Consider the following 16646-nt stretch of genomic DNA (forward strand, 5'->3'; position numbering starts at 1 on the left):
TTACTAATTTGCCCAAGGTCACACTGCAGGAATTCAAATCTAAACCAGATTAGCCCCAACACCCAAACTCTCTCCCACTGCCCCAGTAGATTCCCAGTAACACCAAGATCATTGGCCAATACCTCATAAATACTCATTTTAAGAATAGATTTTTCCTTTTTCTTTGTTGGATGGCTGATACTTTGTAACTATAATTTGCCTATGCTATATTTTAATATGGAAATTTTACCCATGGATTTTAATTTCTCCTTTTAAGGATAAAGAGAATTGAAGCGCTTTTTAGATTTTAGTGAGCTTTTTAAGTGAGTCTACAACAAATGCAGAGATAAAACTTTATGATTCAGCTAACTGTAGTAGTCAGATGCAAACTTACTATTTACAACAGAACCCTGTGGAAACCTAATTAATCTTGGACCTTACAGACAATAATTAGTCACTGAGGGTCCTTATTATAATAAATCAAGGAGAAATGTAAACCACTATTTCAGGCTGTAAATCAACTGGCTTTTTAATTATTCATTTACGGCCTGTGTCACTAAGAATGTTGCTTTAAACAAATAGGTTCTGCCAGTTGATTTATCAAAATTCACTGATTACTCATTGGCAGTGGCAGATTGTAAGCCTTAAAGAAAAGGACCTTGCCTTCCATGGTTTTGTCTTTCCTACGGCACCCCAAGCCCAGGGTTTGGCACAGAGTAGGCAAACGTAACACCTCCTAAATATGCTGCTCAGACAACTTTTAAAGTCAATGCATATATTTTCAAAGTTGGTCCCATGGCACAGTCTCAAGGGCATTAGAAACACGAGGATATATGTACCACTATGCAGACTAGGAGGGAAACCTGCTGGCCCAAGGAGAACTGCAGATTTAGCCTTTAACAAAAGACAAAGTTCATCACAGACACCGATTTAGTTCCATTCCCTAGCAACTAAACATTTAACAAAAAACTGACAGATAGAAACAAACACTGCCATTAACAGATACCATGAAACATTTTTCCTTTTGCGTAATTCCATATGCAGTACAGTCTCTTCCATTGTTCTGCAGACAGGTAATGCCAGCACCCCTGGAGGAATGATATTCCAGTTTAAATTTCAGTTTCCATAAAGACGCAAAATAAGGAACTGCGGAAAGTCGCACTGTGGCTTCCTTCCCTTCTGTCTGTAAACAGTCTGGTTTTCTGGGAAGCAGTGAGAAGAAAGCGGCTTCCGCTTTATTTTCACATCTGTAATTTTAATATGCTTTTAAAAAAAAAAACGCAGGTTATAGAAAAACAAAGACATAGAAGAAATTAGTTAGGGGATGATCATTCACATTGTAAAGGGATTCTCCATAAGGTTTTATTAAATACCAAACTCCTCCTAGGGCAGTGAATTTGGGATGTGATTGAAACTCAGGTTTTCTGGGCCCTGGCCGGTGATTCAGTTTGTCGTAGAGTCGTCTGTACACCAAAAGGTTGCAGGTTTGTTTCCCGGTCAGGGCACACACCTGGGTTGCGGGTTCGGTCCCTGGTTGGGCCCCTACGTGAGGCAACCAGTGGATATTTCTCTTCCTCTCTCTAAAATGAATTTAAAAACATATTCTCATGTGAGGATTAAAAAAACATAAAAGAAAAGCAGCTCCTCAGGAATACATCTGTGAAAAGAGAGGTACACTTCTATATTCACCTTAACTCTTCTCCAAGGACAATCCAGCATCTTGTTTCCATTCATGGGCAGGGAACAAACAGTACTTGTTCAGAAACAGTCAACAGATTCTTGGACGACCCTCCACACCTTTCTTAGGAGCTGAGGTTTTGAGGAATTCAACCAACAAAGAGAAAGACCTCCTTGTGGCCACAGTCCTTCCACTACCCGGCAACAAGGATCTTTCTAAAACCAGGGGTTTGCTGCACATTGGTCCAGGGGAATGTGAAATGGAAAGCCGTGTGTATAGGACATTTGGACTCACGGCTGGCCACAAATATGACCTGTGGCAGATGAAGAAATTCCCAGCAACTGCCTCAATGGCTTCTTGTAGTTAAGCTGTTTCTTCACCTCTGCACTGATTACTTGCAAGGTGAGGAAGGGCCCCCCTTCACTCCGGAACACCGATGCCCATCAACAGGCAAGAAAGCCCAACTCCTACTTGCAAAACCCATAAAGAACCAAACCAGGATCCTACCCACCCAGCCTTTGTGCCGAAGAACACTGGCAGATCGCCTTCTCCCCGCAAGTAAAACCTTAGTCGCATGAGTCTGCATTCAAGGAGATGCCCAGCACAGCATCGAAAGGCTGATGGCTTGGCCTCCCTGGGTCATACCCGGGCGAGGGTGGCTTCAGCGCTCAAACCAGCGAGCCAAGTTGCGTATGCTTTGGGGCCGGTCCCCTGCCCTCTGCACCGCCTGGCAGGCCCGGCACCAAGGCTCGTCCCAGAAGGAGGTGACGTGCACAGCATAGCTCCGGCGCCAGCTGAAGTACCGGCGGTAGACGGCGGGATGTCTGTCGAGGAAGAGCAGGTAGGCGGCCAGGGAGGAGGCACTGGGGAAGTCGTCCACGTGGATGAAGGCACCGCGGGGCACGAAGCGCTCGTAATTGGCACGGTTGGGGCCCAGCACCACCGGCACGGTCCCGGCCAACAACGAGTTGCGCCAGAGCTTCTCGGTGATGTAGTCCAGGTGCTGCGAGTTCTCAAAGGCCAGGTAGAACTTGTAGCGGGCCACCGTGTGCAGAAGCCCGACGGCGGGCACCGGCCGCCGGCTCCCGCCCCTGCCGAACACGTCCACGGGCACGTGCTGGCTCAGCTGGTGGTAGTAGCGGACCCGGGCCTGGCGCTCGTCCCAGTTGCTGACCACCCAGGCCACCAGCCCCCGTTTCCGAGACAGCGGGGCACCCAGGCCCGGCGGCTGGTCGCTGGGGTGCGTCCTGGGGTAGAGGTAACCATAAGGCACGAAGACGTTGGAGTCGGCCCGGTAGGAGAGCGTCCAGTTGAAGAGGTTACCTGCCAGGCCGCGCAGCCCCGGAGAGTGAGAGGGCGACTCGAAGTTCATCCACACCCAGCGCTGGCCCGGGGGCCTGTGGCCCGAGGCGCCCGGGGCTTCCCGCTGGGCCTGCAGGGCGCGCAGCTCCAGCTCCTCCGCCGGGCGCGCCCGGGCGCCCCAGGGCGGGGGCCAGTCCAGGGGCCCCTTCACCAGGTCTCGGTGATGGAAAAGCACCACCTGGGCTTCCCCGTAGGCGGCACGGTCGGTGAGCAGGCGGCAGCCGCTGATGTGGAAGCGCAGCCAGCAGTCGGGGGGCGGCCTCGTGGCGCTGTTGCCCCCGGAGAAGGGCTCCCACCACAGCAGCACGCCCACCGGCCGCGGCGGGGCGTAGGAGGCCCAGGGCAGCGGCGGCAGCTGCCCCCAGCAGGCGTAGGCGGCCAGCGCCGTGCACACCAGGCCGAAGGCCGCCAGCGCCGAGGCGGCCCGCGGCAGACCCCGCGCCCCGCGCCGCCCGCGCGCCCGGCCCCACGGCGCCCCCATGGCGCGCGCAGGCAGAGCCGCCGCCGGCCGCGCGTCCGCAGGCGTGGCGCGGCGGTGCCCGCTCTCATGCTGCCGCTGCGGTTCCAGCCGTCGTTGCCGCTCGCCGCCAACCCTCGACCCGGAGAGGGCGGTCCCAGAATCCCAAAGCCCGCGGACCCGGCTCCCCTCCCCGCAGCTCCCCGCGGGGCGCGCCGCCGGGGCGAGGCGAGCGAGCCCCGCAGCCCAGCCAGGCGCCGCCCCGTCCCTCCCCTCCGAGGCGCCCCCGGCCCGACCGGCCTGGCCAGGCCCTGGGCGTTTCCTGCTGCACCTCCGCCCGTTCCCCTCCCCCTCCATTGCTCCCGGACTCCCCGCTGCGCCCCACGGGCTCGTCACCCGAGACTCCAGCGTCCCGTCTCAGCGGGGGTCCCCGGCCTTTCCGCTCCCGGGCCCGCCCGGAGCTGCCCCCCAGATCCGCCCCAGGGCTCGATCGCTGGGGCCCGAACCCGCGCCTTCGAGTGAGGACGCGGCTCACGCCTCGGTGCTCGCAGGGGACGCGGGACCCTCCGAAAGCCTCTGCGGCGCGAGAGCGGGCGCCGGCCCCGAGGGAAGGCGAGCCGGGGGCGCGGAGCTTTCGGGCTGAACGGAAGATCACGGCCCACTTCCTTCCTCGGGGCCCGCGGCGGCCAGCGACGCCTGCCGGAGAGAGGATCCCGAGCTCGTCGGTGACCTTGACCTTGTGACCCACCGGGACCGACCGGCTGCGCTGTCAGCTTCCCGCCGCGCGGACCGCAGAGGTTTTGCATTTGGTGAAACCAAGTTTTGAGGTTAAGCCCTATTGTTATAAGAGCGCCCCCTTTGCCTATTGCCCCAGCGCAGGACAGAGGAGACCAAAACGTTTTCTGAACCCTAGAAGCACGTTCTTTCCTTGGCTCCCCCCGCGGAACACTTCTGACTAGGGCGAGGGGGGCTCTTTAAGCCGAAGATAAAGACCCTTGAGGCCTGTGTCCTCTGGGAGCGTCCTGCAGACTGAGGGAGGTGAATAAGTGAACATTACCATTCATTTTACTAAGCACTAAAGAAACCAGTTCTGGCCCTGCCCGGCGGTAAGAGCTCCCGCCTGCACCCCGAAGGGTCGCGGGCTCCATTCTGCACCCAGGGCGCGCGCCTGGGAGCAGGTCCATCCCCGCGGGGGGCGCGCGGGAGGCAACCAATTGCTGGGTCTCTCTCAGATCCATGGTTCTCCCCCCCCCCCCCCAAATAATACCCTCAGGTGAGGATTAACCGAAAAAATAAAAAGAAAATAAACAGTTTCTGCACGTGAGATTATGCAAAACGCTGTGGGCCATAAACCCGATGACTAAGAAATAGAGCTCCCAAGTTTAGGACAAGTTTAGGATATGAAGGGTAAGTGTCACACTGGCCTGAGGCGGCAACATTGGAGGAATGCACTTCTTATAGTCGCTTTTGGAATTTTTTCCCCCTATGGGTTGAATTTGAATTTCTGGGTTTGGCCTTTGTTTGTATTATTAAAAGTTTATTCAGGAAAATTCTAAGTAGGCTGTGGATGGGCCGCTGACTTAAGGAGAGGAGGCAGTTTTGAGAAAACTTTTAGTAGATCCCAGCTGTCCCTCCACAGCACCCCAGCCCAGTGGCATGTAAGTTACAGAATGTTAGGGGGGAAATAGACTTTCTGGGAATGGGGCCAACCTGTCAGATGTTTTTGATGTTATACATACAGAAAATAAACTTGGGTTTGCCATTGGATTTTTTGGTGAGGAACTTTTTCATTAAAAGTCAAGTCAAGCCCTGGCTGCTGTGGCTCAGTTGGTTGGGTGTCATCCTGTGCACTCAAGAGTTGCTGGTTTGAATCTTGGTCGGGCCACATGCTTGGGTTGTGGGTTCAATCCCCAGTGGGACGGGTGGGCGTGCAGAAGGCAACCAATTGATGTTTCACTCTTACATCAGTGTTTCTCCCTCTCCCTTCCTCTTTTTCTAAAAATCAATGTAAAATCTAAAATTAAAAAAATCAAGTCCAGATTATAAACACTTTTATAAAAATGGTTTCAGGTAGCACTGCCTGCTGGCCTGCAGTAACAGTTTGGGAACTGGATGGACAGCGTGAGGTGTTCTGGCTATACCCATCAACCTACTAACGCTTTCTCCGACACACTAACACCTTTTATAATGTTCCTTTTTTTTTTTTTTAATTTTATAGAATAATTTTCAAGCTATTTAAGCAAATTGTTATTGAAATCAGAAATTTCAGTGATTCTCTACTGTTATTTTTTAAATTAAAAAGAAAAAGTTATAAATGCACAAATAACTGTTTTCAACCAAATGAAGGAAAGGACATGCTGGCTTTTTTTTAATGCAATTCAAAAATCTATACATTGATGCACATTCCTCTCCCACTTTAGTTAAGTGAGACATCACAAATAGAGCCTCATATTGTGTCCTGCGCGTGGTAGGTAAGCATTTGGTAATGTTAACCTACTTGCTTGCTTCCTCCCCCTACTCCCAGCTTTCTTTTAAGCCTCGAGATATGCCAATTAAACCAACTTTTTACTGGCAGAATGGCTCATATCTCATGAATATAAATTTCCATTGTGTTCACTTACCTTGGTTGGGTGCAAGACCACAAACTATCCCTACTTCAGTCTTTTCTTGGTGGGGGGGGGGATACCTAGCAGGAGGGTATGGCTGGATCAGTGGAAGCCAGACTCTACAAACTGCAGTCATGCACCACATAAGGACATTTCGGTCATTGACAGGTTGTATCTGCAGCCATAGTCCCATAAGATTATAACAGATGAAATATCCCTATTGCTTAGTGACGTTGTAGCTGTCATAAGGTCATAGCACAGTGCATTACATTTGTGATGATGCTGGTGTAAACAAGCCTACTGCACTGCCAGGTATATGAAAGTACAGCACACACAGTTATGTACAGTACCTAATACTTGATGATAATAAACGACTATGTTACTAGTGTATTTTCCAAACAATACTTTTTATCATTATTTCAGAGTCTACTCTATTTATTATTACTTTTTAATCCTCACGGAGGATATTTTTACAATTACTTTTCATAGAGAGTGGAAGGGAGGCGGGGGGGGGGGGGGAGAGAGAAACCAATGGGAGAGAGACACATTGTTCGGTTGCCTCACACGCACCCCAACCAGACCCTTTGGTCTGCAGGCCGACGCTCTAACCACTGAGCCAAACCAACCGGGGCTACTCTTTCTATTTATTAAAAATAATTTTGTCATAAAACACGGTGCCGTGTCACACAGGCAACAGCCTCATGCATCTCGCGTGTACTGTCTCTTGAGCGCATCATTTCTCTCGAGCTTGATTTAATGTCGTGTTGTTTTGTACAGTAACGTGCTGTACAGGCTTGTAGCCTAGAACAATAGGCTATACCCACTCGGTTTGTGCAAATACACTCTTATGATGTTTGCACAAAGGCAAAACTGCAAAATCGCATGACTGTACTGACTGAAGATCACACTCGCTGATTTACTCACAGGGCAATGTTCAATCTTATTTAAAAAGAATGGAGGGGAGGAAAGGGGTTAAGGGCAAGGTGTTCTCAGTTACTCATTTAACCACCTGGAAAACTGAGATGAAAAGCACTATTTCCACCTTCAAGAATCTCTAAGAGAAACAGACATGGGAAAAAGAAGGCTTTGAGGTGGTAGCTCTCGGAATAATTAGGAACAACTGAAACGGGGAGGAAGGGGACTGATGTTAGTCGAGATGTTAGTCGTAGGAAAGGGGCAGCAGACCCAAAGGCCAGGCCCCGAGGACTGGCACAGGAGGTTACGAACTACTCGGGTTTTGTTTGGCCAAGGAGGTGGGGTTTTATCCTGAGGGCTGCGGAGAGTCCTTGAAAGGTTTTAACAAAGCAAGGGAGCAAGATAGAGATTAGTATATATTTTTTTAAATTTATCTTTATTGTTAAAAGAATTACAGATGTCCCCTTTTTTCCCCCCATTGACCTCTTCTACCCCACATCCACCACCTACCCCTGGCCTTCCCCACACTATTGGCCGGGTTATGCATTTATGCATATAAATCCTTTGGTTGATCTCTCCCCCCCACCCACCCCCACCTTCCCTCTGAGATTCCTCAGTCTCTTCCACGCTCCTATGTCACTGGACATGATATATGGAAGGGGACAGGAGGTGGCTTCTGGTGTGCTGGTCTTGTGTATTGATATAGGCACTGGTTAACAAGCGTGCTTGCTTGGGGAAATTCATCAAGCTACATGCTTACGTATGTACTTTTATGTCTCTATATGTTATACTTAAGTGTTTTTAAGAAAAATTCTGTTGTTTCTAAAGGATGAATTGGGCATTGGGGACCAGGATAAGAGTAGAAATAAGTCCAGTTGGAAAGCTATTGCTGTAATTCAGATGTGAAACAAAAAGGGCCTGAACTATGACAGTAGCTGCGAGAATGAGAAAGAAAATTAAAGAGGAATAGAATGTTAGGAAGCCAGTCCCTTGCCCCAGGAAGCCTTCCTGGACTCCCAAATGCACATATCCAGGGTACGCTACATGCCCCTCCTGCGTGCTCTCACATGCACATCTTTCATAACTCCATCCCGTGCACACACCCAGGAATCTAGCAGTCTTCATCATCTCGATGAGTAGTTGTTGAATTAGTGAATGCTCTTACTGTATTACTGAAATGATGTGTCAGTATCGTGCTCCCCCCTAGAATGTGTGTATCAGGAGAAATTGGCTTGCGAATGACTTGCTGTGACCTTAAGAAGCCCCTTAAGCTTTCAGTGTAAAATGCCACACATGTATTAATCAGAACCCTGGTGACGGGCATCACAAACTTGATCAGATTAGGCTGGCTCTCCTAGGCCCAACCTGGACCTAGTGCTCATTCTTGACGCAATCACTGTGGTCAAGGGACATCTCTTCAGAATCTCTTTTGGAGCTACAGGGTAGAATCAGCCCCATCTAAACCTCAAAGACTAACAATGGGGAAAGGGTAGTTCCCCAAAGGGAAAAAATGATGTTACCTGAAGAAGACTTGGGCAGGCAAAAACATAGCCTCGCGTAAGGAACTCCTATTCTAAATGAACTCTAAATCGCCTTAGAACTTTAAACATTCTGTGACTCTCTTTAAGTTGTAACAATTAACACATGATTCTCTATTTATTTAAAAGCCTTTCCCCTTCCACAAAATGTTGCACAGAGAGAGCTGGCTTTCAGTGGCAACATGAAGACAACGAGGTCAGGTATAAAGGAGGCTTTTGGAACCTGAGGATTGATAAAGCTGCAAAGGAGACAGCTTCAGACCTCAAGGCTCACTTTATCAAGCTGAATAAGCAATCACAGCACGTCCAAGAATGACCTCTTCAGTTCCAAAATTTAATATAGGACACAATTCTCTGGGGGTAAGAACCAGGCCAACTGTGGTTCCTAACAGCCTAACTCATTGTTTGTTCCATCCCAAGGAAAAAAGTTCATTTTAAGCCGGTCCTGGTGCTCCACACCAGAGACATCTGGTATTTCCTAGGGAAGCCCCAGAACAAACTCCGAGTGCCTTAGGTCTTCCCCCCAGCACCGAGCTCTGTCAGCCGAGGCTCCATGAGGTTACCCTCAAATGGTTGCAATTTTTTACTGGATCTGAGATTTCTGTGACTTAGTATTGACCTGCTAAGTATACTTTCAATTTTGTTTTTTTCTTGAAGAAAGAAAAGAGCAATTCAGAGTCCCTGCCAGTATTATGTACTTACTGGGAAATGGGCACCAACCAGTGAGCCGGTGTAGTTAGGAAGGTTAATCTATATGCAAATAGGTAGAAATTGTTTCCTTTGGCAGATGAGTATGACAATGATTGTTAAAAATGTTTAAGACTGGTGTAAGTTCAACAACAATCCACAATTCATTGTTATTGCCCTGTTAAATCCTTGGTAGAAAAATAAACCTAACACTAGCTTATAAGGTCTTTTCTTTTTATCCAAGTGCAAAAACTTACTACCAGTAAAAGACAGTGTTATGAATAGACAATATGAGAACTTACTATATTTATTTTAGGGTTTTAGTCTTTTGTGCATTCTAGTTTATCCTGTATTCTTACTTGACTGAACAGGTAATGCCAGAATTTTGGATGTTCAGAAAAATTTCCGTAGTGAAATTTTGACTAAAACCAGATATATGTGTACTATATTTTAAATATTTAGAGGGTTTGCATCTATATTCTTCTTGTTAAAATATTCCTTTTTAAAATACAGATTATGCCCTGGCTGGTGTGGCTCAGTTGGTTGGACGTTGCCCTGTGCACCAAGGGGTTGCTGGTTCTATTCCTTGTCAGGGCACATGCCCGAGTTACAGGTGTGCAAGAGGCAGCTGATAGATGTTTCTCTCTCACATCAGTGTTTCTCCCTCTCCCTCTCCCTTTCTCTCTCTCTAAAAATCAATAAAAAATATAAATAAATTAATTAAATGCAGATTATTTTTAGTCACATGTAAAAATTATAGAATGCAAGACTCACACAAAAGACCATAATTTTGACAGTGAAATGAACATGTTAATATCACATAGTGCAATGCCTGGTACATACTAGGTGTTTAATAAATACGTGTTAAATAAATGAGTGCACGAATGAGTGAATGAATGACCACCACTCTTAATTATACATTTCATGAGGCACTTACGAAACAATTCAATTTCTGCTCATGAAGACTATGCAAAAAGACTTTGGACTATAAGATAATGAATGACTTTGATAAATAAAATAGCACCTAAGTGTAGGGTAAAAATGATATCATATTGGCCTTCCCAAATCCTTTTCAGGTTCACCAGTACTATCCTCTTACCCCCCATCCCAATTCCACTTGGGTCCTCAGTCAGGTGAGTTAGCACAAATCCTGCCCAGTTTCAGGAACTTCACCTTATCTACCTGGGCTTACTATGGCACCTGCCCTGTGTCAGTACTTATGTGTGGACACACTCAAGGCAACCAGACCCTAAGTCCAGGAGGCAGACCAATTCTCTGTAGATTGAGGAAGGGATCTTGGCTACTCTCCCCCTCTCCCTGTCCTGACCCACTTCTCACACAGACCCAGGGCACAATTCACAAGAGAAAATGGATGGAAGATGCATTTTCCCCAGAAGTCAGGTAATTCTGCCATGACTAGTAAATTCTCCCAAGCAGCCAATCAGACCACAATAGTGGGGACTGGGTTCCATCACATTCATTCCTGTGATTCTTCCTCTAAGAGGGGTATGAGGCGCTTGAAATATTAGGAAATGCTTGTTGGATTAAAGTAAATAATATCAGTGACCTATAAGTGATTTTGGAAAAGTGTGAAAATGGAAGGGTAAATGCATGTTGCTCATATGGCAAGGGGAAAAAGAAAATCCCTGAAGAATTAGAACAGCCAAATTTTATAGTTGCAGGTTAAGCTTATTATAGCCAAATATACCACAGCCCAGAAATCTTACATGAAATCACATTGAAAATGCTGGTTATAACAGGATTTTTTTCAACTGATCCAAAAAAACCCTTTGCCCTGTATTTACCCTTAGTAATGTTTACTACAATTCAACAAACATTCGGTCTTAGGAGGAAGAGCAAGATGGGTGAATAAACACTGCCCCGGTCTAACTGCATTGCAGGAGCTGCTTCTGTCCTGGCAGCACCTCTGTGCTTTTCACAAAGAGGAAACTTTCCTGAGTGAGCTCACTGTTCAAAGACTTAATTTCTTGGGTCATCCAAGACAGCAGGGAAAAGGCAGCCACTCTCTAAGTCAGAGAAATTCTATGTGAATGACTGAGGGAGACACTGTCTGACCACCCACTCACAGGGCCCACCGTTCATCACTTCCCCCACTGAACAGCTCTTTTGGCTCTTTGGCTCCCTTGAAGCTCTCCTGGGCACATAGCCCAGTTCACAGTTTCAGAAAGAGCCATGAAGACTGTTGTTAGATTTTGATACGATGACCCCAGAATTTGCTGTGCTTCCTTGAAAAATAAAATACCTTAGTTTTTTCTTTACTTGGATATAATATGGACTGAGAATTGCCCTATAGTGAATGACATTTGCAGGGCCACATTAAAGTCAGACCTTGTTTGATCCTATAAACTTATAAATGTATAACTTCATGAAATAGCGTTTACTGAGCTCCAATCATGTGCTGGCACCCAAGGTACAGCTGAACAAACAGACCATTTGTGCCACCGTGGGACAGCTAGCTACCACACTCTACCCACCCATTTGAATTATAGCTTTAGAGCAATCCCAGTCCTAAAGAATCCAAAGGTTGACACGAGACGCTGTGATGTGCTAGGCCAGCACTCTTGTATCTTGAAGCACCATTTCCTTGATTGCCTTGTCACTTTGGTATTGATCAAGTGTCACTGTCAGGGTAGAAAGTACTTTCAGGCCTCTATCTTTGTCCCTTTCTCATGCCCATTTACAATGAGTTAGGCAGGGTTTGTCAGATTGCCAATGAAGTTTTTCAAGTTAAAGGGAAGCAAGTTTCTGTAAGGGTTGGGGGTAGACATGAGTGCCTCCGCCCCAAAGTTTCCACCGTCTCTCCTTTAGTTACAGAGATGTGCAATTATAAACCAGAAGGAAGCCATTTGGCCCACACATGCGCTCCAGGCAAGCACTATAATTAAGTCAGATAAAACTAAAGGCAGTTGGTTGTATTAGTAAGAATTCCTTTGGTTGTACTTATAGTCACTTACTGGAAACAGCTTTAGACAAAAAAATGGGAGGGGGCGGGACAAAATGTACTATCATTTTAAGGGGCATCATCTATTGTATAGACATCAGAAAAAAATAAGGTTTGTTACTTAACAGATATCATTACCATTTACCATCAAAAAGGCATCTGAAAGGTAAGAAAATAAAGACTAAGAGTAACTGAGACATGGTAAGAAATAAAAAGTATAAAAGTACCTTGATGTAGTAGGGAAGATTTTTTCGTAGCATTTATTGTGTTTGTCTCATATATGTAACACATATTTATTATATGACAATTTTAAATATAGAAAACTATAAAGAAGACAATAAAGAAAATAATGCTCCTTCTTCCTCCCCACCTCAGAAACCACGTTTATATTTTGGTATTTGATGAATATACAGTACATGTAAACTACGATCATATTGTAACATGATTTGTATTCAGCTTCCCTCCTTTGATATAAGCGTTGTCCCATGCCTTTAAACGCACATAGAAAACCTGACTGTGTCATGGTTTCATCATGTCACACAAACAAATCTGTAGTTGTCGCTGGTTGCAATTCTCTCTAAAAATAGCCACATCCTGACCATTGCCTATGTAAGGAAAACCACCAGTCAACAAGCCCTGCTCGTGCACACAGTTTTAGTCCACATTTTAGCACCTTACTTATTTTTTTAAATTGCATTTTAGTGTAGTAAGAACACTTAACATGAGGTCTACCCTTTCAGCAGATTTTTAAGTGTACAGTACAGTACTGTTACCGATAGACACAATGCTGTACGGCAGATCTCTAGTAGAACTTACTCATCTTGGGCAACTGAAATTTTATACTGGTTGACCAGCGACTCCCCCATTCTGCCTTACCCCAGCCCCTGGAAGCCACCATCCTATCCTTTGTTTCTGTGAGTTTGACTATTTTAGATACCTTATCTAGGTAGAATCATGCAGTATTGACCCTCCTTTGACTGGCTTATTTCACTTAGCATAATGTTGTCCAGGTCCATCCATGTTAACCTCCAATTTCCTGTCTCCTGTGTGTGTGTGTGTGTGTGTGTGTGTGTGTGTGTGTGTGTAGACAGGCATGTGAATCTGGCCAAAACATGCTGGGGACTCACAGGACTGGGGCTCTTGAAATGGACAGTGTTGACTCCCAACTTGATCACCCTATTTTCATTCAAAGTCCCTCTGGTTTATTCCTTCTGGAGTATAAACCTGCAGGATTAAGGAGTCATCTGGGCTATGAGAAAAATCTAAGGGTTTTCCTATTTGTTGCATGGGCAGAAGGAGGTGAGGGAAATATTTCTTAAAATACCAAGTGTAGAAAAATTGGATGCAAAATGAATGCCCACCAGTAGGGACAAGGTTAAGAAAATTTTGGTACTGTTATACCAGGTTATACTGTATAACCTGTAAAATCATAATTGAGACAAACATATATTGCATAGAAAAATGGTCATAATGTATGACTAAGTGAAAAAAATGCAGGCTATAAAGTATGTGTAATGGGATAATATTTTCATTTTAAAAACCCTCCTCATTGTATGATTTCTATCTCTATAAATATTTTAGTTGTAAGACAAAGGATATGTTTATAAGATAAACCAAGGGATGAATTTCTTTAAAAGACTAAAAAGTTGCCTTTTCAGAAAACTTATGTCCCATTTCATGCAGCTAGAGTCCTCCCGGTCATTTTGGCTTTTTATTTTCTACTTCTAATGTTTTCATTGTGTGGCTCACAGATGCTTCTGCCTTGACTGTTTGGCCAAGTTAAGAAGTGGGGTGCAAGCCCTCTGACACCAGGTTATCCAGTGTGCTGCAGCAACTGTTTCTGGCACACACTGAAGACATTCAGGGATTACTGGGGCCTGGACCATAGAAAATGAAGAATGAAAGTGAGCAAGTTGCAAACATCTTTAGAGAAAAAAAAAAGCATTTTTGTTTTATTCCTGAACTCAGAAGGAATGCTTCTACTGTATATCATCAAGTATGAAAATGGCTGTTGGCTGAAGATGGCTATAGATTTTTATCATTTTCAAGAAGTGTCCTTGTAATCTTGGTTTTCAAGGAGTTTTTACTTTAAAAAATGTTTATTCAATTAAAAACCAAAAAAAGATGCATCATATTATATAGTAATTTTAAAAATGATCCTCTAAATTTGGTGTTTAGAGGGTTTTAGTCTATTTGTTATTATAAATAATCCTGGCATGAGCAACCCTGTCCGTGAATCCAGTTAGGAAGATCTGCAATGGGGCAATAAGAATTTAACCACAAAAGGAACCAAGGCCCCAAGGTGGAAGGAGGACAGATACCCTAGCAAGGAAACAGAAATCAGTCCTCGGTGGAGCGCCCAGCCTAAGCAGCAGGCCTGAGAATGACTGGGGCTTGGGCAGTGGGGCAGGACGGGGTGGGGTGGGGTGGGGAGCTTGATTTGGGGGCAGGAGTAAAGTGGAAGTGAGGAAGGAAACCCCTGAGCAAGTCTGTAAAGTCACGCTGGGAGCTCCAGCGCAAACAGGACTCATTTCCAACGGGTAAATAATACTCCCCCCCTGCGCTGCTTCTGTGTCATCCTGACACACACGCAAAAAGGTTGTTGGTAAGGCATTTTAGAAGGTTGAGATTTTAGATCAGTAAATGCTTTACCTCAACTCCAGGTTGTTTTGGGTGTTATATTTCTTCACTAATTCAGGGTGGGAGCTCTCCAGTTTTAGCCACTGGCCCAACCTCTGTTATTGAAGTAGCCAGTGATGCGAGGGTTCCATAAACACGGTGGTGGCTGGAATTGGCTGACATGTAGGATCCCTCCTAGTGTTAGCTAAATGGAAAATTTTGTATTAAATCTGGAGAAAGTTTGGATCATGACTCAAGAGATTATTGACTGTGTCACAGTGTAAATATTTTTAAGGAGGGAAGGGACATAACCAGTCAACAAATCTTTGTTTACCTGACTTGATTTATTACATTAAAACAGAGAAATAGGCTTGAGAACTGTAAACTGGAGGAACTTTTAAGATGATCTTAGCCTAGAGAGGAAGGAGAATTAAAAGTGTGTTGTAAGCAGAATACTAGGGAAAAAACTTTTTAAAGGGTGGGGAGTGGTTGTGGTAAGTAAATCACAACAGTTATATGTAAAATGAAAAATCCAAAAAAACCAAATGTCCAAAAAACAGGTTAATAAGTGCAAACATTTAGTACAACCATGTGAAGATTTTTAATGTAATTATTTTAAATTAAATTTTAATGAATGGGAAATTATATGATGCTATGTTAAAGGGAGAATAGTCAGGCCTGGCGTGCCTCAGTTGGTTAGAGTATCGTCTCCATATGCCAAGGTTTCGGGTTCAATCCCAGGGCAGGTCACATACAAGAGTTAACCAGTGAGTGCATAGATGGATGGAACAATGGGTCAGTGTTTCTCTCTCTCTCTCCCTTCCTGTCTCTCCAAAATCAATAAGTAAAAACTTTTAAAAGGGGACAATAGCCCTGCCGGGCGTGGCTCAGTGGTTGAGCATCGACCTAGGATCCTGGAGATCTCGGTTCAATTCCCAGTCAGGGCACAGGCCTGCGCTGTGGGCTTGATCCTCAGTGGGCGCGTGCAGGAGGCAGTCGATCAATGACTCTCTCTCATCATTGATGTTTCTGTCTCTCTCTCTCCCTCTCCCTTCCTCTCTCTGAAATCAAGAAAGATATTAAAATAATAATAATAAAATAAATAAATAAAAGGGGACAATAAATATAGATGCTGTACAATGTGATTTCAAACATGAAAACTAAAACATATGCATAGGAAAAAAGAATAAAAATGTATCAACATGTTATCTATCAGTGGTTGTTTCTGGGAAGTGAATTACAGATTTTTTTTCTATATTTTTATTTTCCAATTTTTCTACACTACATACATATCACTTTTGACAACTGGGTGGCGGGTGGCTGGGGAAGAAGGTTGGATCTGTCTCCTTCAACCCAGTACTATTAGTAAAATTCTTTTTTTCCTTTTCTTTTTTTAGATCTCTCCATAAACATCCTGGCTGCTTACTATTCAGTGGACAAATTCTAGAAAAATGAAGAACTCTACCAAGGCCAGCATTAAAATGGTTGTCTCTGAGTCAGAGACTTTTTGCCTATGTCATTCATTTACTAACCTGTACCTGTACCTGGATTAATGTTCGTTTTGTTTTTTAATGGATGAACATAGTGATACCCCAGTGAAAAGTTAAGGTTTATAATGTTTACCTTGAAGTGAAGACAATAAATATGCCCTTGTTTTATCATATTTTATATATTTAATAAAATAATCTGAATTAGAAGACCGATGTATTCCAACTGTGACAACTAAAAATAGGTATATTTTCCTTCATTGTTTTCAGGTGCTTGGCAAGCTTTACCAATAGTCTGCCATTACTTTGGATTAATTTATAGGTAGGAATTAATACCAATAATACAAATTATAGAC

General features: G+C 45.0%; 1 protein-coding gene across 1 annotated transcript; it reads right to left on the reverse strand.

Moving 5' to 3' along the window:
* Window positions 1-737: 737 nt before the first annotated feature.
* FUT4 (fucosyltransferase 4) lies at window positions 738-3854 on the reverse strand. Its single transcript, XM_087822194.1, has one exon. It carries the CDS (start codon window positions 3831-3833, stop codon window positions 2319-2321), a length of 1515 nt encoding a protein of 504 aa, XP_087678320.1. The 5' UTR covers window positions 3834-3854; the 3' UTR covers window positions 738-2318.
* Between the last annotated feature and the right edge of the window lie 12792 nt (window positions 3855-16646).

This window comes from Miniopterus natalensis, chromosome 11 (assembly GCF_054644295.1).
Source record: "Miniopterus natalensis isolate mMinNat1 chromosome 11, mMinNat1.hap1, whole genome shotgun sequence".
NCBI lineage: Eukaryota > Metazoa > Chordata > Mammalia > Chiroptera > Miniopteridae > Miniopterus > Miniopterus natalensis.